At 41.2% G+C, this 21,242-nt stretch overlaps 1 protein-coding gene across 4 annotated transcripts in view; it reads left to right on the top strand.

Moving 5' to 3' along the window:
- Positions 1-15,758, top strand: part of ZNF407 (zinc finger protein 407) — a 476,529-nt gene extending 460,771 nt beyond the window's left edge. For 2 of the 4 annotated variants that reach the window (XM_030552631.1, XM_030552630.1), the window contains exon 10: positions 13,250-13,444. In XM_030552631.1, the coding sequence (XP_030408491.1) occupies positions 13,250-13,358 (109 nt within the window). In that variant the 3' untranslated portion in view covers positions 13,359-13,444. Of the gene's footprint in view, positions 1-13,249 lie in introns of all 4 variants that reach the window. The other 2 variants (XM_030552629.1, XM_030552632.1) reach the window with 2 other exon arrangements.
- The last annotated feature ends 5,484 nt before the right edge of the window (positions 15,759-21,242 follow it).

Here is a 21,242-nt window from a genome sequence, read left to right as displayed (position 1 = left end):
TAAAACTTTTGTCATTCGGGGGGAGGGGATGTTTTTACCACACCCCTGTGCAACAAAAGTTTTAACAACAAAAGTGCAGTGTAGACATAGCCTTTGATAAATAAAAGATTGCAGGACCAGGTTCAAAGTGTGTATATACTTGAAAACCATAGAACCCTGTTGAGATACTAATGATCAATGGTGATCTATAACTTTGTGTTATGAAATAAATAAGATCTGGAATTAGCTCTATAAAAAAATCTGGATGGATTTTCCAGTCACTTGATACCTAACCACGGGACAGAAATTATAGTGCTTTTATACTTTTGATGCTGCCTGTCATGCTGTCTGTGTCCAAGAAATATAGTCCTCCAATTTGGCCAAGCATATCTGGTACGTCCTGAAGTTTGGATTATGGTTTAAAAGTGCTGTTGAGATAAATGCACTTTCCAGCTGCAGTGAAGGGGTTGAAGTAGAAAAACTAGATAACCTCTATGTCCCTTGTTCCCATACTGTGGCTAGTGCAGCACTGGGAGGCAGTCTGCAAAGAGCTGGCTATGCTGGCACTCTTCTTTGTTTCCAGCTGCTAAATTGCATCGGAAGAGCTAGCAAACTACACTGAGTACTCCCCTAATATTACTTTCCCATATAGGCAATTGCTGAAGTTGCCACAAGAATGTTATATGATCACAAATCCAAGTGGAGAAGATAACTTGCAAAATCACAAATGGGAGGTGGGGAGAATTGGTTTGTTTAATCTGGGAATAGTAGGGAAGGTGGTCCACAAGACATCTCAATTATTTTGTGGCCTACGTTATGTGAGATTCTGTTTTTAGAACAGTATATTCCTATCATGATCAGTGGAGTTTTTTTGTGCATAATTGCCATTGTTTAGATCAGAGTGTGCAGGTTTAAAGATTATGTGTAAAGGATTTTTAATTAAAAAATTGGATGTGTGTCTGTATTGTTTTGTAACGTATAACGATCTGAAAGGTTGGTTTTGTTCTGTTTTTCCAAAAGTGTTTTTGGTCTCCCCTAAGTTTGGTGAAGAACATCAAAGGGGCCTCAAGAGATGTGTAAGATTAGCTGTCAGCCTTTAAGTGCAGGGACAGAGATTTTAGAACTTTAACAAAGAAAGCCATTTCCCAAGGGTAAAGTAGGCACTGGAGGTAAACAAAGCCAAACACAAAACAAAGTGTTTAAACAATCTAACTAAAAATCCCTTCCTTTTTGAATTGCTCAGCTCTTAGTCTTTGGCTCGCATTGCACTAGTTTCTTAATTGCCATAGATCCTTCCGAGATAGATAAGACATAAAAATACAAGCAAGAAACTCCATCCCCATTTAATTTATGAACTTTAAAAAACAGTTCAGGCAGAGTCCTTATACGCTTTAAAGTAGCGGGGAGGGCATGCTCTACTTTCTAAGCCACCTTTAAGGTTAAAACATCATCCTGTACTCAAGCAATTCTTGTGAGACCTTGAAATATCTAAGCACAATAGAGTGGGTTGAGGGGAAAACTAGAAGCCTTGGAGGATATTTTGAGTCTCAACCTTAAGCACAAGTTTTGCTTTTTAGGTTTAAATTGATTTCTTAATATTATTTGAAATTTGTTTTTGTTATTTAATTATCTTTTATGGTTAAAAAAAAGTGGAAAAAATCTCATGACATTTGTATTGTATGAGTTTTAAATTCTTTGATTATATTTTTATGTTTCTGATGGAGTTGGTATGGCCTACTGTATAGGGACTTATTTGGACTATGTTACAGGTATATACTGTCTTCCTGAACATAATAGCTTCTGCAAAGCCATTTTGGTTTATTATGTTCACACATATTTGTTATACTAATTATACTAGACCAGTAAAAACCAGCAGGATCTTATTAAAGGGGACAAGACAAAGATGCCACATTTATTATGATAACAATTTATGACTAATAACTAATATCTTAATTCTTATACACACACAGTATACCTATTACCTACACACACACACACACACACACACACACACACACACACACACACACACACACACATTCACATTATACCTAATACCTATACACACACACATTCACACACACACACCCACATTCATCAGGTGTTCTGCAGCTGCTGCATAGTTACCAGTCCTGAAGATAGCTTAAGTTCATAGCTTGATTTTGTAGCTTGGGTTCGTAGCTTGTGGCGGCTAACTGGCCAGGAAAGCCAGGCACAAGGACAAGCTAGATCTCTGTTGGGCAGGCACTGATGTCCTTCCATGTTGGCAGCAGAATGTTACCCAGAGTCTCTCATCTCACCCTTCTTTTTTATAGGCTTTTAGTTTGGATTCAAAGTCTATAGGTCTTGCTGTGTCACGCTGCCTCTGGGTTTAGAGTGATCACCCATCGATTGCAGGCGTGACTTTCAGCCTTGGACCTGGCTTTGATCTTCCTTCTGTTGTTCTGTTGTCCTTTTCTTTTTAGGGTGGATGCTTCTTACTTTGTTTAGGGCTGTTGTCTAGGTCTTCAGCCGTTGGTATTTGAACTTTATCTCATCAGGACAGGCTGGGGTTGGAGGTTGATTCCATCATTCATACATACCTCATTCACACATCTAAACTAAACTAATAAGATTACAGCAGGGTTTGCAAAAATGAGGGTTGGAGGAAGCTTTTACAAAATGGAGTGAGTGTTTTAAAATGGGGTTTGAATTACAATATGGAACAGAAGTTACAGTGTAGCCAAGTGTAGTGAATGGTGAACAGAAGTTACATTAATAAAGTGAACAACTGAAAACAATTTCATTTATCAGTTCTACATATTTATATAGATTACAAATACTTTCGTTTAACCCACATTGTAAATTTCAATTTAGGCATATGGAATCTTCATGCCAGTACACTGTAATGGCTCCTGTACGCAAGGTTATGTAACACATTCTTACCAATTTACATAATTTCATATCCGTGAAGCAAGTAATGTGAATACTAATGTTTAGAATTACAAAAATAGTGTCTGCTGATGTGCATTAACAGAGTTTCAAATGATAACCTTTAGGAATATGTTTAATTAGTTTCTTTATATCCTAAATGTAGGATATAAAGGCCAAAATGTTGACCAGTTGCCTAAAGCTACCTAAGTCCATGTTTAGATGGCTCTATAAAAATGTCCAGATTTTCAGAGATGCTGAACACCTGCACTTCCCTTCAATGGGAGCTTCTCAGCAGCATTTTCAGGCCTCTTTTATGAAGTTGCCTAACTTTAGGCACTCAGGTGTGAAAACATTGGCTCATATGTCTCTCTTGAACCATAGGCCTACAAAAGAATAAAAAGAACTGGGTTTGTATTTAAAGAGAAGAGATAGGCATCTGTGAAAAATCAAGCCAAACCAATTTTTGTTTTTAATCTTCAGAAATGGGGCACCACACACCAATTCGTACACTACGTTTAAATGAATGAAAATAATGGTTTACAAAGAAAATATTTTTATTGTTGTGAGCATGCATCAATACACAGTACATCAAGGACCTGATATATCTCCTATTAAAGTCAGTGGGAGACGTCCTCTGGACTTTTAGGAGAGTTTGATCAGCCCTAAATTATTCAAGCTTGCCTTTGAATAGTTGATATACCATATCATGCAATATATTGTACTAACATTTAGACAATTATTGTCTAAAAAAGGAACCAATTATTATTGCAGTTATTGATATTGATTTGACTTGCAAAACTATTGGTGATGACTGTTGTAGAGTTAATTCATTTATCTTTTAATATTTCTGAGAGGTTGTATTTCATTGAATATGGAATTTTACTGGATTTCACATGAAAAACGTTACATTTTTTATGTTAAAAAGTAGTTTTGACTTACTAGCATTCTTGAATAATATGGTTTCATTTAAATATTTGTATTTGTGGATAAAGCATACCTTGAAATTGAAGTGCACAAAAATGAGTCATTGTTGAATATAATGTTCCATATCAGCCCGCATAAAAGTTTAAAAGTATCAGGAAAAATAACTCTATAAGTTACAGTACAAACACAGATAATTTCCATTGTCATAAGAAGCCAGCCCATTATTTCATTTACAATTTAATACCTCGTTTTTAGTGAGTGCATTGTGAAGGGTAGGTTAGGCTTAATGTCATTGTGTAAAACCACTTAATACAATTTTTGGAAAAGGCTTAGAAATCTAAAGGAATGCCCATTAAGAGCAAAGTTGTGGTTTACATACAATATTAGCACAGACTTTCCTAACACATTACGCATTTCTTTCTGAGACAAGTCTCTTTAATGCCATCTTTATCTGCTACACGATGCATGAAATCTACTTTCTGTTTTAGAACTGCAAATGACCCTTGACCCCTTTAGTATAGACACAATGTGACCTTTCTATTGTCATCAGCTTTCATTCTCTTGAAAATTCTATGAATTTTTATTACAAGTTTTTTTAAACCAAGCTGAGGCTTCAACAAATTACTTGACACAGATGAGATGAAGTTGTTGAAGTAGTGTTAGATAAGTTTTACAGCCAGCATGTGTGCTGCTGAACAGTACAAAGCCAGTGTCCTACAATGTCATACACCAGTAACTGCTGAGCCTACTATTGGATAAATACATCATTTTATGGAACATTGATTGTTCTATAAACCCAATGGAGTATTATGCTCTATGATCAAACCATTTAGATTGTGTGTAGAGCACAGAAAATGCCATATTCAGGATGGTACTAAAAGTGCCATTTGTGTATTTTATGGATGTCATTACGGGGGAAACTTCTCTCTGTAGGCCCTGTTTACTGCAAAATTTTTTAGTCTGTAATGACATTTTTCATTCACAACGTATGCCTTCAAGAGAGGGGCCCTTGTTTTATTTGTTTCATTCGAATTTACTGCACAAATCCTGTACATTTTAATTAAATGTAAGCTTAACAAAAGAATAAGATATTTATTCTGTGGGGAAAAATGATGACAGTAACAAAAGAGTAACACATACACACAAAAGAAAGAAGTCAGGTATTGAGTAAAAGAAAAAAAAATTGCACTAAACCCTATTTGTAGTTTCCCAAATGCATATTAAACATGAAAGCCTATCTTTTAGCCATATTTGGGGGAGTGTGTGCTCTCTGAGAATTAAAATAACCTGGAAATATGGATTTAATGTCTAAAATCTTGACATTTTCAAATAAAAAAAATAACAATCACTGAGGATGCCAGTTGATAAATAATGTCTCTGTTAAAATGACAGGCTTCTTGCAAAGAAACCATTTCTCTGAGTATTGCACCCCTACATATGAAACACCTCTTTGCAATTTTTTATGGATATGAGCTCTTGCATCATTGTGTTTTGTCCTTTGAATGTTTATTTGCACATCTTTTCAATTTGTCATGATATGCTATCAGCAGCAAGTGTAGTTTTCCTAACATTAATGTACATTTGTATTTTAGCCTGTGTTTGGCATGACAATCAACACTTTCCCTCCCCCCATTCCTTTTTTGTTTTTAGCAACAAATGACTTGCTGCTTGATACAGTCAAGTAATGCGACATTTTCATTACACAATGTAAAAATATTATGTTGAATAGCAGTGCCCATTATACAGCTGTATTGTCCCAAAGTCATAATAGCAACTAATCTTTAAAACATACTGTTTCCTAAATATCTCCCCTCTTTGACTCTTCACCTTCAAAACAAAGAAAACCTATAAAGTATACAATTCGTATTTACCATGAAGATCACTAAAATTGAAGTTGATGTTCCCAGTAAAATTCTTGGTCATAGTCCAGTTAAAATTTAAAGTTGCAGTGGAGAGTCACGTTAGTTTAAATGACACTTGAACTTCTACATAGCTCAACATTAATTCATTATAGTTGAAATAGAAGAATCTTCAGTGGGTGAATCTTTTACAGTCTGATTGAGGCTGTTACATTTTATAGGAGCCATTTTTCAAAGCAGTACTGACAGCACTCGAAGTTATTAAATTGCTGAATCAAAAGATGGACCTGCAATTGCATTTATGAACTGTGATGGAATAGCTGGGGTTGCACCGAGCTGAGGTTAAGATGTTGGTGTAGTTAAGCTTCATCACACCCCTTTGTGACAGCAGTATTTACCCATGTAGTTTACTTTAATGGTCAGGAAGTGTCTTAACTCACCTCTGGATTCAAATAGATTAAGTAAGCAGTCAGAATGGTGTAATTATCAGTGCTGCAAGGAATTCACTGGATAACTCTACACCCAAGAGACTTCCTATTGAATTGCAGAGTAAAGACTGGAGTTGCATAGATTCACAGATACAGCATTTATTTTAGAGACTAAAAACAAGATGCATTTCTTTTTCTTTCCTCCCCCTCAAACTGGACCTTTCCCTAAGTGTGATGACAGTATGATCTCTACTGTACCTAAATTACCTTTTTCTGAGGGTAATGATGGTGTGGTTTCTGCCATATCCAATGAATACTTATGATTTGTAGATTTAGTTTGATTTCTTGCCATATCACTGCAAGACCCATCTTGTGTCATGTCAACAAAGACGACTCCTGAGAGAGTTAATTAATCCTATGTGATTATGAAACATGGACATGTTAAGATTATTTTGATAATTATCTTTTGATACTGATTTCTGCCTCTTATTTTTTCTCTTGTTTGGGGGTCTTGTGTGTCAGTGCCCACAGAGAGAAAAACATAACAGGATAAATAACAATGATACCAACGTAGCTTAGCCCTTCCAAAATTTAATTCAATAGCATGTGCCAGATCAATCATGCAATATCATTTGGAAATACTTAACAGTTTAAGTTGTTTATTTTCCTTTCCAAAGATACCATTAAAATTCCCTCCTGCCTTGCAAGCTAAGATGAAGACGCTTGTCTAACTCCAGTTTAGATTCTGAAGCTGAGCTGCAGTCGCTCAGTTTAACAAACTTCATGCATGTGTACTGTAGTATAATTATCCAGCTAAAGCTTTGAAGTTTTAAAAATTAATAGATCATCTACTGCCCAGTCTTTTGGACACAAGTACTATCTTGATGTGTATGAGATCCTGGCTTGATCTTAACCTTAGTATTTCCTGCTATTGAGGCTTGGTGCTGCTGCAAGGTGTTAAGCACTTTGGCCCTGATCCAGCAAAGCACTTAAGCATGTGCTTAACTTTAAGAAATTATTCTCTTTGACTTTAAGCACACGCTTCAGTGTTTTATGGGACTAGGACCAATGGGCTCGGCCCTTCGGATGATTGAGCTCTCCAAGGCCAGATGAAGGAGCAACGTGCCTGGACTCTGAGGTAGGAAAGCAACTGTGCCATTCATTAGCACCTCCGACTTACTGGCTCAAAGCATCAGAGTATGTCTACACTACGGGATTATTCTGATTTTACACAAACCAGTTTCGTAAAACAGATTGTATAAAGTCGAGTGCACGCGGCCACACTAAGCACATTAATTCGGTGGTGTGCGTCCATGTACCGAGGCTAGTGTCGATTTCCGGAGCGCTGCACTGTGGGTAGTTATCCCGTAGCTATCCCATAGTTCCCGCAGTCCCCCCCGCCCCCTGGAATTCTGGGTTGAGATCCCAGTGCCTGATGGGGCAGAAAACATTGTCGCGGATGGTTCTGGGTACAGCCTCACCCCTCCCTCCGTGAAAGCAGCAGACAACCGTTTCGCGCCTTTTTTCCTGGGTGAACTGTGCAAACGCCATAGCACAGCAAGCATGGACCCTCCTCAGCTCAAGACAGCAATCATGGACGTTGTAAACACCTCGCGCATTATCGTGCAGTCTATGCTGAAGCAGGACCTGCAAAACCAGGCAAGGAGGAGGCAGCTGTGGTAGCACGGTGACGAGAGTGATGAGGACATGGACACAGAATTCTCAAAGCACGGGCCCCTGTGCTTTGGAGATCCTGATGGTAATGGGGCAGGTTGTAGCCATTGAACACCGATTTTGGGCCCGGGAAACAAGCACAGACTGATGGGACCGTATAGTTTTGCAGGTTTGGGACGATTCCCAGTGGCTGCAAAACTTTCGCATGTCTAAGGGCACTTTCATGGAACTTTGTGACTTGCTTTCCCCTGCCCTGAAACGCCAGAATACCAAGATGAGAGCAGCCCTCACAGTTGAGAAGCGAGTGGCAATAGCCCTCTGGAAGCTTGCAACGCCAGACAGCTACCGGTCAGTCGGGAATCAATTTGGAGTGGGAAAATCTACTGTGGGGGCTGCTGTGATGCAAGTAGCCAAAGCAATCATTAAGCTGCTGCTACAAAAGGTAGTAACTCTGGGAAATGTGCAGGTCATAGTGGATGGCTTTGCTGCAATGGGATTCCCTAACTGTGGTGGGGCGATAGATGGAACACATATCCCTATCTTGGCACCGGAGCACCAGGGCACCCAGTACATAAACCACAATGGGTATTTTTCAATGGTGCTGCAAGCACTGGTGGATCACAAGGGACGTTTCACCAACATCCACGTGGGATGGCTGGGAAGGGTTCATGACGTTCATGTCTTCAGGAACACTACTCTGTTTAAACGGCTCCAGCAAGGGAATTACTTCCCAGCCCAGAAAATAACAGTTGGGGATGTTGAAATGCCTGTAGTTATCCTGGGGGACCCAGCCTACCCCTTGATGCCGTGGCTCATGAAGCCTTACACAGGCAGCCTGGACAGTAGTCAGGAGCTGTTCAACTATAGGCTGAGCAAGCGCAGAATGGTGGTAGAATGTGCATTTGGCCGTTTAAAGGCGCGCTGGCACAAATTACTGACTCCCTCAGACCTCAGCCAAACCAGTGTCCCCATTGTTATTGCTGCTTGCTGTGTGCTCCACAATCTCTGTGAGAGTAAGGGGGAGACCTTTCTGGCGGGGTGGGAGGCTGAGACAAATCACCTGGCCGCTGATTACGCGCAGCCAGACACCAGGGTTATTAGAAGAGCTCACCAGGAAGCGGTGCGCATCAGAGAAGCTTTGAAAACAAGTTTCATCATGGGCCTGGGTACGGTCTGACTGCTGTGTTTGTTTCCCCTTGATGAACCCTCTCCCTTGATTGACTCATTCCCGTTAAGCAACCCACCCTCCCCCTTCGATTACAGCTTGCTTAAGGAAATAAAGTCACTATCGTTTAAAAATCATGTATTCTTTATTAAAGAGGGAGAGAACTGACAAGGTATCCCGGGTGTGGTTTGGGAGGAGGATAGGAGGGAAGGAAAAGGCCACTAAAAAAATTTCAAAGTAATGACAGCCTTTTGGTTGGGCTGTCCATGGGGGTGGAGTGGGTGGGTGCACGGAGCCTCCCCCCACGTTCTTACACGTCTGGGTGAGGAGGATATGGAACATGGTGAGGGGTGAGGGTGGTTACACCGGGGCAGCAGCGGCACTCTGTCATCCTGCTGCTGTTCCTGAAGCTCCACCAGACACCGGAGCATGTCAGTTTGATCATGCAGCAGCCCCAGCGTTGCGTCATGCTTCCTCTGATCTTCGTGCTGCCATCTCTCATCTTGAGCATCCCTCCTGTCCTCACGTTCACTAGCATCTTTCCTGTAATTTGATACCACGTCCTTCCACTCATTCAGATGAGCTCTTTCGTTGCGGGTCACTTCCATGATTTCCGAGAACATTTCGTCTTGCGTCTTTTTTTTCCACCGCCTTATCTGAGATAGCCTTCGGGATGGAGTAGGGAGGCTTGAAAAATTTGCAGCTGCATGAGGGAGGGAAAAAAGGGAGAGAAGTATTTAAAAAGATACATTTTACAGAACAATGCTTATACTCTTTCATGGTGAACAACACTATTCACCTTACATAGCACATGTGATTTCACTATAAGGTTGCATTTTGCATCTTAATATTGAATGCCTGTGGCTCTGGTGTTAGAGATCTCACAGACACAGGTCCGGGCAGCAGAATTCAGCTTGCATGCAGCCATGGTAAGCCATTGTCTTTCGGCTTCTGCAGCCTTCATATACAGAGTGCCCTCCTTTCTCCAATACCAAGCAAATCCCATTCAGTGCTGCTTCTTTCCTGTTAACATGCAGCAGCAGAAACCACGACCCCCATCCAATTCTCTGGGATGATCGCTTTAACCCTCCCCCCACCGCATGGCTGATATCATGGAAGATCACCGCTAGCAAACGCGAAAAAGCTTAGCGCCAATCACACCCCCCCCCTCCTTGCTTGGCTACCTGCAAGGAAGGATTTCTTTTAAGCAACAGGCAAACAGCCCAATAGGAATGGCCATCTCTGTCCCCTTAATTAAATTCCTGCATTTCAACTAGGTTACCATGAACGATATCACTCTCCTGAGGATAACACAGCGAGATAAAGAACGGATGTTGCTTGAATGCCAGCAAACACCATACGCAGCTAGCCTTTGTCATGCAGTGATACCAGAGTACTTGCTACATGCATGGCGTGGTCAAGTGTCCTACCATGAAGGACAGAATAAGGCTGCCTTGCCCAGAAACCTTCTGCAAAGGCTTTTGGAGTACCTCCAGGACAGCTTCATGGAGATGTCCCTGGAGGATTTCCGCTCCATACCCAGACATGTTATCAGACTTTTTCAATAACTGTACTGGCCACGAATGCATCCCAAGTCCTCAGGGCAAATTAATCATTAAAAAACGCTTGCTTTTAAAATATGTTTTATATTTACAAAGGTACAGTCACCAGAGATCCCTTCCATGGCTTCATTGTGTGGGATAGTGGCTTGGGAGGGCTGGGAGGGTAATTCCGTCAGGGTGAGAAAAAGCTCCTGGCTATTGGGGAGAATGGAGTGCTGTGTGCTCTCTGCAAGCTCATCCTCCTCTTCCTCCTCCTCATCTTCCCCGTCCGCAGAATCCTCAGCCATGCCCCACCTCAGAATCCACAGAGAGGGGTGGGGTAGTGGTGGCGGACCCCCCTAGAATTGCATGCAGCTCAGCGTAGAAGTGGCATGTTTTTGGCCCTACCCCAGACCTTCCGTTTGATTCTTTGGTTTTCTAGTAGGCTTGTCTGAGCTCCTTAACTTTCACACGGCACTGTACTGAGTCACTGGTGTGGCCTCTCTGCATCATGGCCTTGGAAATTTTTTCAAATTTTTTTTCATTTCATCTTTTGGAACGGAGTTCTGTTAGCATGGAATTCTCTCCCCATATAGCGATCAGATCCAGTACCTCCCGTGCGGTCCATGCTGGAGCTCTTTTTCGATTCTCAGGAGACTGCATTGTTACCTGTGCTGATAAGCTTTGCGTGGTCACCTCTGCTGGAGAGCTCTCCACACTGGCCAAACAAGAAATGAAATTCAAAAGTTCGCGGGCTTTTCCTGTCTACCTGGCCAGTGCATTCGAGTTGAGATGGCTTTCCAGAGTGATCACAATGGTGCACTGTGGGATACCGCCCGGAGGCCAATACTGTCGATTTGCGGCCACACTAACCCTAATCCGACATGGCAATACCAATTTCAGCGCTACTCCTCTCGTTGGAGAGGAGTACAGAAACCGGTTTAAAGAGCCCTTTATATCGATATAAAGGGTTTCGTTGTGTGGACAGATGCAAGGTTAAATCAGTTTAATGCTGCTAAATTCGGTTTAAACGCATAGTGTAGACCAGGCCTCAGCAACTGAAAGTGAAGGTCTACTCTGAAATGTAAAAATGATACCCTCCTGCACAACAGGCCTGCTCCTTGTGTACATTCAGTCCTGGCTGCTCTCTTTTGTGACAAAAATAAGATTTTACTGCTTTTTTTGCACCTGTTAGCCCTGCACAGCTCACATAGCCAAGTGAGAGTGAGCTGGATGCTGTTCCATCTTCTGCATCCACAGAAGATCCAGTCAACTATACCTGTGCAATTGCACCGAAGGAAAGGGGGACTGCACGGTATCAGTGAGGTTGCATTTTCAACACAGTGGGGTAACTGGGGCATCATTTGGCCTGTAGAACCTTTGTCATTGGTAGGGCCCTACCACGTTCACAGTCCATTCTGGTCAATTTCATGGTCATAGGGTTTTAAAAATGCTGATGCTGCTCTGTGCCTACCTGTGACTTGCAGTTTAGGGGGCAATGCCAAATTATGCCAGTGTTAAAAAGTGTCTAGGCATGGTCCCTGCCCCACCCCCCGTTCCGGCTTTGTTTGCAGGGTGAACCAGAGGGGGCTCCAGCTGCTAGTCCCAGCCAGGCTGGGGAGGGATGGGACTTCCTCTTCTCCTGCAGGGGTCAATTCTGAGGTGAGTCAGACCCACCTCCAAGAACCTCCCTCAGCTGGATGAAACTCCATGGCTGCTCCCTATATAGTGACCCCTTCCCCCCGTGGCTGAGGAGTGATGGGGACAGAAATCAGGGCGGGGAGTGCGGAGCTTCCTGCAGCTGAGGGAGGTTCCCAGAGGTGGGTCTGACCTGGTCCAGGAATGGCCCATGCAGGAGAAGAAAAAGTCCCATCCCTCCCCAGCCCCGCCAGAACTAGCAGCTGGAGCCTGGTACACAGTACGAACTCGCTGGGGTGCCCCCAGCCCTGACCCTCCCCAGGGCAGATTTCATAGGGGAGACCAGATTTCTCGGTCCGTGACACGTTTTTCACAGCCATTAATTTTTGGTAGGGCCCTAGTCATGAGTGATGAATCATGAGAAGGACAAGAAGCTGCAATGGCTCTCAAAATCTGGGTTAGGTTTGCAGAGACAGTAGTTGGAATAAACATCTTTTGACTTGTAAATTGAGAAGCTTTTATATGAAAACAGTCAGGAGACAATTCCCATGCTGGCATTTTTACGGCATACACTGTTCAGAGTGAGGCTATATGTTTTCTCCAACTAACTAGACAAATGAATAATGTCAGTTAGGTGTGTCGGGGAAGGAATTGGGGTGGGGGAATGAGAGGAAACTAACGCATCAAAACAAAGATATGGCCTTTAATTTACCAAGAACACCAGAATACTGAAAAGGATATGTTGCACATTATCACACCCAGCTGTGCTTAATGTAATACGGGAAAATACAATTAATTACAAAAATAGCAGTACTACAGATATGTTTTTCTCATAAAGGTGTTAATGGTTTTTAATTGTATACTGTATTTGTATGCCGCTTAATACAGAATGTTTTAAAAGTAACGAATTCAGATTGTTAGTACTCTGCAGAATTGTTAACAGCAGCAATTATTTGGATTCTATAAATAAATAATTAGAAAACATGCAAATTGGTTTTGTTCAATTGCATATTACACCTCTCTGCCAGGGAAATTTAAAAATTGTACTGGAAAGTTTTTTGTGTTTAAAATAGTGAACTACAAATATTTGCCATGATTCCCTGTTAACAGACTTTTTTTATTTCCTAGGCATTGTATCCAAGTCCTACGAATGCCGACTGAAGGGTCAGGGAGCAACGTTTGTAGAGACCACCAGTCCTTTCACAGTAGCCGCCCTGGGAGAAGTTTCTCCAGTTAAAGAGAAGGCCCTTCGAAGTAACAGAAGACAATCCCAATCAGCTGAACAAGTGCAGCAAGTTATCATTATTCAAGGATACGATGGTGACTTTGCAATTGATGCCTCCGTGGAAGAAACGGCAGCAGCTACCCTTCAGACTTTGGCAATGGCGGGTCAGGTGGCAAGGGTGGTGCATATTACGGAAGATGGGCAAGTTATAACCACAAGTCAAAATGGTTCTCATGTGAGTGGTCTGGTTCCAGGACAAATACTCACTGAGCAATTATCAGGTGGTGCAACACAAGTGGTAGTGGTAGAAGGCTCTGTGGAGGGAACTGATATGGAGGAGGCTGTCCCAATAGATGCAGTGTCTGACTCCAGTAGTGCTGTGGTGCAACAGATAATGAGACAGGAAATTTTAGATACATCAGAAGCTACAGTACATCCTCCAGAGTCGTCCTCAGCATTAGATGCCCTCCTTTGTGCTGTAACAGAGCTGGGTGAAGTGGAAAACAAAACTGGACTCCTCAACAGAACCAGGCCTAGTCACAAAGAGTTGTTACAAATGTCAAATCAGGATCAATCCAATAATCCTAATGACGCTGAGACACAAGAAATACAGATGTTCCATGAAGTTCAAGGGACTCAGGAAGATATAGAACCGATGGAAGTAGTGACACAGGTCATTCACCCATCTACTATAATTGCATCTCAGGAGAGAGCTCAAGCTGCCTTCAAGAAAATGGTCCAAGGTGTACTACAGTTTGCAGTATGTGACACGGCTGCAGCAGACCAGCTGATGAAAGAAGGTGTCACTCAGGTCATTGTAAATGAGGAAGGAACGGTGCATATGGTTGCTAGAGAAGGCTCTCAAATAATAATGCAAGAAGCTGGTAGCCATGCACTCAGTGTCCAAAGTGAGCACATGGATTTAGTTGAGTCTGATGGAGAAATTTCACAGATCATTGTCACGGAAGAAATAGCTCAAGCCATGGTTCAGGATTCACATGGCAACTTCTCTGAAGGTCCAACCCATTATATTGTAACAGAATTACCACAAAATATACAGGATGAGACTGGTGTGTATTCACACACTGTGATAGAGACAGCTGAGTCTCAAGAGATTTTGGCAGCTGGTACTGCTATAAATGCTGAAGCTGCATCCCCTGATGGAACAGGAGAACAGTTAACTAGTATGGTCATTTATACAGAGAGTGGCTCCCAAGCAACAGTAATTCAGGGCCAGGGAGATAGTAATGAACTACAAGAAGTGTGAAGAATTGTTTCTTGGAAAATTAATAGACATGTGTAAGAACTTAATTTGTAAAACCTTCATAATATGATATTCCTCCATCCAGGTGCCAGCCTCACTGTGTGAGGTTAATGTCAGCTACTGGGAAGAGTATACAGAAAAGGTATTATCTTATTACAATGGACAGAAAGTTGACCTGAGTATGATTAACAGGCATAATATGGTAAGAAAATGACTAAAGCTCCCCTTCCCTCACCCAGATGAGTCAGATATGATTCTGGTTTGGTTTGGATTATTTTTTGAGTTCAGGGTGATTTCCTGGTTTATGCCTTGTCTGACTGTTTTTGTGGTTATGCTAAACATAATTTTTTCACTTTACATATACATTTTGTGAGCAAAAAAATTAAAAACCCAAAATCACACCACATGTTAAAAATATGAGGTGACAGTTTGTAAGTAAAGTTGGATACTACAAGTGTTGTCCTGTCTTCTTCAAAGGCAGAAAGCCTGACATTTGGTTTTCTAAAGTCTTGCTCTAAAATGTCCCTGGTCAAAAACATCTCAGCATAATGACCCTTTCTAAATTTGTGTCTGAGAGAATCATTTTTCTTTAACTGTAGTTAACTCTTTCATTGTTTTGCATTGGACTTTGAGCAAGAGAGACCTCTGAAATCTACACTTTAGAAAAGGCTTGATACATGTATTCAGAAAACTGTCTTGGTTTAGAAAAAGCTTAATGCCTGTTACTTGCAACTTAATTTCAAATATAAAAGTCCTGCCTATGAAATGTGCATTTTGGGGAAAAAAATATTGTCACTGTCAATGTTTTGCTTTTCTTACAAATAGTACTTCATATAAATACCATTTTGCAGTTCATTTTGTGAATAACTTTTTGAAATGTTAGGGATTTTTTTAATTAAAATTCTGACATTGACATTAACAAGTAGAAAAAAGGTGACCTTGTATTTCTTGCTTAGACCAGAATGTCAGTTATCTAGTTGTGGATACACTGCAACTGTTCAATGCAAGTTCATGTAGAAGAGATTTGTTTCCTGATACAACTGATTTTGTTTCTTTTAAAAAAGAAGTTGTAAAATATAAAATGGTAAGGGGGTTTGGTTGGGATTTTGAAGGAGGATTCTTTCAAATAAAATGTTAACATTAAAAAGAAGCATCATGATTTTTAATATTAAGCAATAAACAAAATGGTCACTGGCATTCAGCAGCAGGAAATGATCGGTTATGTCTGCGCATTTTCTCTTTTCCTTTCTTTGGCTAGATAGATAGATAAAGATAAAAGAATCTAATTTCTGAAGTGTGCCTCATGCATGCTTAATATAATTGTCTAAGTGTTTAGGGTATAAACCAAGCAGACTCTAGAGATAACTGCATTTCCTATCATGATTAATATCTTAAAATCATCAAGTGTAAGAAAGTTGGGAAGAGGTAAAACAATAGTTTCTTCTTGGAGCAACTGTTTAAAAAATGTTTTTTTCTGAGGGAGTTGAAAAGAAAAGGTGCCTCACTCTGAAGCTAGAAGATCCTACTGGCTTTTCATTTCCCCCTCCCCCTCAGGCTTTAAGGTTGTATCTGTGTCAGACCCCCCAAAAAAGTAAATTTCAAGTTAGACTCTGAGATTCATAATTAGCTGAGTTTGACTTGCTCATCTTTCTTAGACGTGACAAGCTGTTCACTTTCTCTTAAATACTGTCTTCAGGAAACAGTGACAGGATCAACTCCCGTTTGTTATCAGGATAAAGGTGACCTTTACAAAATGATGGCCCTCTGCAAGACTCTCACAGATGTTCAAAACCTGAATGTTTTTCAGTGGAAATATTTCTTCTTGATCATTTCTCCTGTTAACTGTAGCCTTTGGTCTTGCGGCTTGGATGCTAATTCTTAGCTGTGCTTAGTCCTGTATGGCTAACCTTTCTGCTGCAGTACAGGGTGTTGACACTGACATGCTGCAGTTTACCATTTGTGATTTATTTAGGATAAATATGTCTCAGGTGGCATTTAATCCTTCATAAAACCAGTGTAGCCTGCAGTGTCAAACCAGCAATCACATTGTTTGCACAATGAAAAGAGCAGACCTTTGCATTAAAAAAAAAAAACTATGCAGGAGATGTTTCTGGGCTTGAGAGTACTGGAAAGGATTCAGTAGCCTACAGTGTGCTGTCATTACCTGGAAACCCAGGTTAACAATACTTCTCTTTTAGCTTACAAGCCGTTCAGGACAACTGTTTTTTTTAAATGTGCACTTTCAAATTAATGTATTAGTGCCTTACAACTGTGGCATTGGAAGTTAAGGGTGAAATTCATCCCAGTACATACAGTCCACACAGGACCCTATGCACCAACTCTATCCCAATGTACAGGAGGGAAACAAGGTTTCCTGAGCTCACACAAGGTGTCTGAACAGTGAGGATGTGGAAGTGGGATGGAGACAGTGGTACATCACTGGTGGTGCTGGAACAGTTTTTATAGTGGGGGTGCTGCTGGTGGAAACCATGTATTTGGGTTGTTATTACCACTTCACCTCCAGCAGCTGCATATCACTCCATGCATCCTCCAGCCATTCTGCTCCCCCTCATCCCCAGAAGCATAGATGCAGTTGTAAAGACACTATTCTAGCCCTGAGAAGTGGCCACAGAGCAATTGTGCTGCCTCTGTATGGTCTTCAGGGAAGAATAATGCTTCTATCCATCCTCTTGCACTATCCTGGCTCGTGAGATTTGGCATGACATGTAGGGCTGAAGTGGTGTAAGGGCCTCTAACCCTGGGGTAACTTTCACCTTTAGCAGAAGGTCTTGTGGAGTGGATCCTGCTTGTGAACAGTACAAGTAAGAGTATATTTTTGTTGTTTGGTTTGAAGCACTTCAAATGGTTTTGTCTTGTGGTAAATCTTGGAGCTTTATGAAATCATTATGAGATCAGTTGTTAAAAATGCCATATTCATATATCACATCTGACACATTTCATTCTCTTCTGACGTTATGGCTGCCAACATTCTCTGCTGGCTTGAATTTCTTTTAAATACTCATCTCAAATAATTGGTAGTGAAGTTGGATCATGTGAACTGTGAAGGTAATAAAAGCATTTAGAAAAGCATCAAGTTCCTGCACAAATAAACCAGAAAAAGGAGAGATGGCAAGGACCTTCCCCCAGCATCTTAGAGTTAAATATATACATACCTTCCAGGGCCCGTGTCTCCTGAAGAATTCAGGCTCCATCTTTTGGGAGAAATGAGAGCTAAGAGACAGCTGGAAATTCTGTTTAGAAAAATATTTCCTTTAACAAAAAACAAAAAAAGCTACATCCCATTCTGCCTGACTACCAGCTGCACCTCACCATGGAAGGTAGACAAGCCAGAGCCAAGAGTTGATGTGCAGTACACACGTGAATTGTGCATAATGCTGCAAGCACTGCTGTCATTTATAAATGCTGTCGTAATACCACAAATGTTCATTGCGAGATCCTAGAAGAAATATATTTGTGATCTTTATGGACAGTAGGTTCAGATTGTATGATCATTGTAGGAAATGCTACACAATGAATTTTTTTTGCCTGAGGCTGGGCCAGGACTGAACCTGAGCTAGCATGGAGGATTCCCCTTCAGGAAAGCATGGGGATTCAAGCCACTAGCCGAGTAGTACAAGGCAAACTTGTGCTGTTGGTACAAACTTGTGCCCCAATAAACAGCTTTGGGATGTGAGAGAGAGTCCAGCAGTTCCAGCTCTGTAGATTTCCTGAGCATAAATGCAGTAAATAGAATAAAGAGCAGAGAAGGATGAGGAGAAAAGCCAGTCTTGAAATTTGAAACTAAGTTAGTTCTGCTGAGAGGATTAAGTAACAAAAAAGGGTCGTTAATTTGGCAAAATAAAAAAGAGCTGTGAGTTTTCACTTATTTTACTGTGCAATATTAGCCCATAATTTAAGATAGCACACAGTTCACTTAAACAGCCTACCCCGTTCCATCTTGTTGAAGAATACAATTCGTTTTCTACTCCTCTAGGGTGATATCATTTTATATGAAGAAAAAAGTTAGCTCAGATGGCAGTTATATGTTTCGGAAGCACCTTCTAATCAGGGATTGGTGATTCATTATTAGCTTCAGCAGGCGATCCATCTGACATGTAAGGGGAAAAAATTAGCAGCTGTCACTGCATGATGAGTTAATTTCCTGATAGGCCTGACACTGAAAAGCCATTTGGAGACATGGAGATGGCTGATGAGAAAACCTGGCGCTGCTTTATAATTGGAGAGAAAGAAAGGGCATAGAGACAGAGAGAGATGGGGGGAGGGACTCAGACTAATCTACAAGTGGGGATGAATGTTTGTATATTTACTAAATAGGCTGCTTCACAATAACCTGTATTACAGTGTATATATGCTGTGGCAGTTTAGTAATAAGGACTGGGTCCTCTCATTTCCTTGCTATGTGTGTGTCATTATTTTTAGTCATTTGTAATTAGTACACCAGACGGTTTTAGTCTTACTTCCATCGGTGCATGTGGTGTACAAGCATGTGATTGGGTTATTTTACAGTGACATTGAAACCTGACATTTTCATAGAAAGGGGAAACAATGAGGCTATCCTTTTAATGGTTCCCGCTGCAATTTTCTTAATTGCAGCTCAAGATTTCAATCAATCATACACATATAAACTTATTTGGAATAAATAATGCTAAAACTTTCAAGGGCGCAATTGAAATTGAAAGGATATTAAAAGATATCTATTTGAATGTATGTAGAAGATATTCTCTCTAAGAATACATGCAGATATACATGTATTCATCCCCTGGGTAAGACTATGTTAAAGAATGGTCATATGAGGCCAGATATGTCCCTGGTGTAACTCCACAGGATTTAGCTCATAGATCTGAAACGGGAACGGCTTTTTTTCTTTCACAAGAATTAAATAAATCCATCATAAAGCTCTTAGCTCGAGAATAATTAATTTATTCCACGACTGCATGTTAGATACCTTTTAACAAATTCTTTCAAAAGCACATAATTTTACAGGATTTTCACTGTCAACAAAAGATAATTTGTGTCCAGGATAAACATTATAGCCAAATGGGCCAGCCATTTACCAGTCTGTTTGTACCAATTTAGCATCTATTCGAGACATCTCATGTTTATATTTGCATACTTCTTAAATTGGCAGACTGGCATTTAGGGGCAGGTGTAGGGACATGCACATGAAAAGGAGTCCATCACATAACTGAACTGTGATAAATTGGCACTAGTGGCATTGAATTCAAGACATTGAACCAAGAAGTTATGATTATGTTCTGCAACGTCATAATGCCCTATACCATATCTGAAATATATTCCTGTCCTCTGGGAGGAACACGTTTACTGGGGATATTCCAAATGGCCAATTGTAATGCAGCTCCGTGCCTGAGGGTTACAATTAACTGAGCTCCCAAGGATTGTGGGGGCTATGACTGACTAGGAGAGCAAGCTGACAGAAAGCACTGGGAAGAGAAAATGCCTTTTCCACCATGCTTTGCAGTATCACCGTGTATTGGTCCAGCTTTGGGGAGCTCCAAGCAAAGTACACTTAACTTGTATTCTGCTCCCAGTGCTTCCTTTCTGGAGGTGATTTAAGTAGACCTGGGAAACAGAAAAATTGATGACTGTTCTGTTGAACCCACTGCATCACATCATTCACTACCTGGAGTTTGGGGAGACTAAACTGCAGGCTCCTGCACAAGGGCCAGAAGCATGAGCGAGAGTCCTCAGGAGAGTTTCTTGAAGAACATGACACCCAGTCAGGTGAGTAACCCTTTATCTTTCCTTCCCAGCAAGTGGCCACCCAGGGGCCTGTGACCAGACAATGCAAGAGTGAAGTAGGAAGAAACTGAGGATTAGGAGGAACAATCTTTTGATTCTCAGCCAGAGCTTCAAAAAGGAGCCTCCTAGAATGCAAGCAATCAGGAACAGAGTTGTCAGAAAACAAGGGCAGTGGTATGCATCCAGGAACCGGCTGAGTACTCACAGGGTCATGCATGTAGTACTTGAATCCATAGGATGGTCCCATAAAGTGAGAAGAGTTCCTGCAAAGTGTTCAGGATATGGGGAGTAGAATGAACAGGAAAGTTGTGGTACTGGGAGAATGTCAGCGTAGTTGGGGAACCACCATAGAGAACCAACCCAAACACTGAAGGATCATGACACAGTACGGACATGATCTGGTAGGGGGAATTCTTGTTTGTGGCATGATAAGAATTTCTAGTTCAAGGCAATAGAAAATCCACAATTAAATTGGAGGGAGATAATTAAAGTGATGTGGCCAGAATAGATTAGTCCATTTGGGCCAGTCCAGCACCAACAAATGGCCTGTGGTTTATCAGTTCCCTAGCCAGTGTAGGACACCTTTACACTAGGCAAGTTGGTGTAACAGGCTTTTCAAAGGGGTTCCTGAGTCCAGCCCATGTGGAAATTTCATTAGGAGTCAAGACTGAGTGAGAACCTGCAGGTTTGGCTTTAAGTGCAAAGAGCAGCATAAGGCTTCCAACTCTTATAAATGCAAGTGCTAAAGCTTACAGGAGAGGCAGAGGAGCTAATTCATAGCTAGTTCTAGCTCTGTCTTTTTAGACTGCCCCATATAGTCTGGTGGGAAGACAAAGGCAACATGGTTCTAA

The sequence above is a fragment of the Gopherus evgoodei genome, chromosome 2 (assembly GCF_007399415.2).
Source record: "Gopherus evgoodei ecotype Sinaloan lineage chromosome 2, rGopEvg1_v1.p, whole genome shotgun sequence".
In the NCBI taxonomy this organism is placed as follows: domain Eukaryota; kingdom Metazoa; phylum Chordata; order Testudines; family Testudinidae; genus Gopherus; species Gopherus evgoodei.
This window is presented reverse-complemented; position numbering and strand designations above follow the sequence as displayed.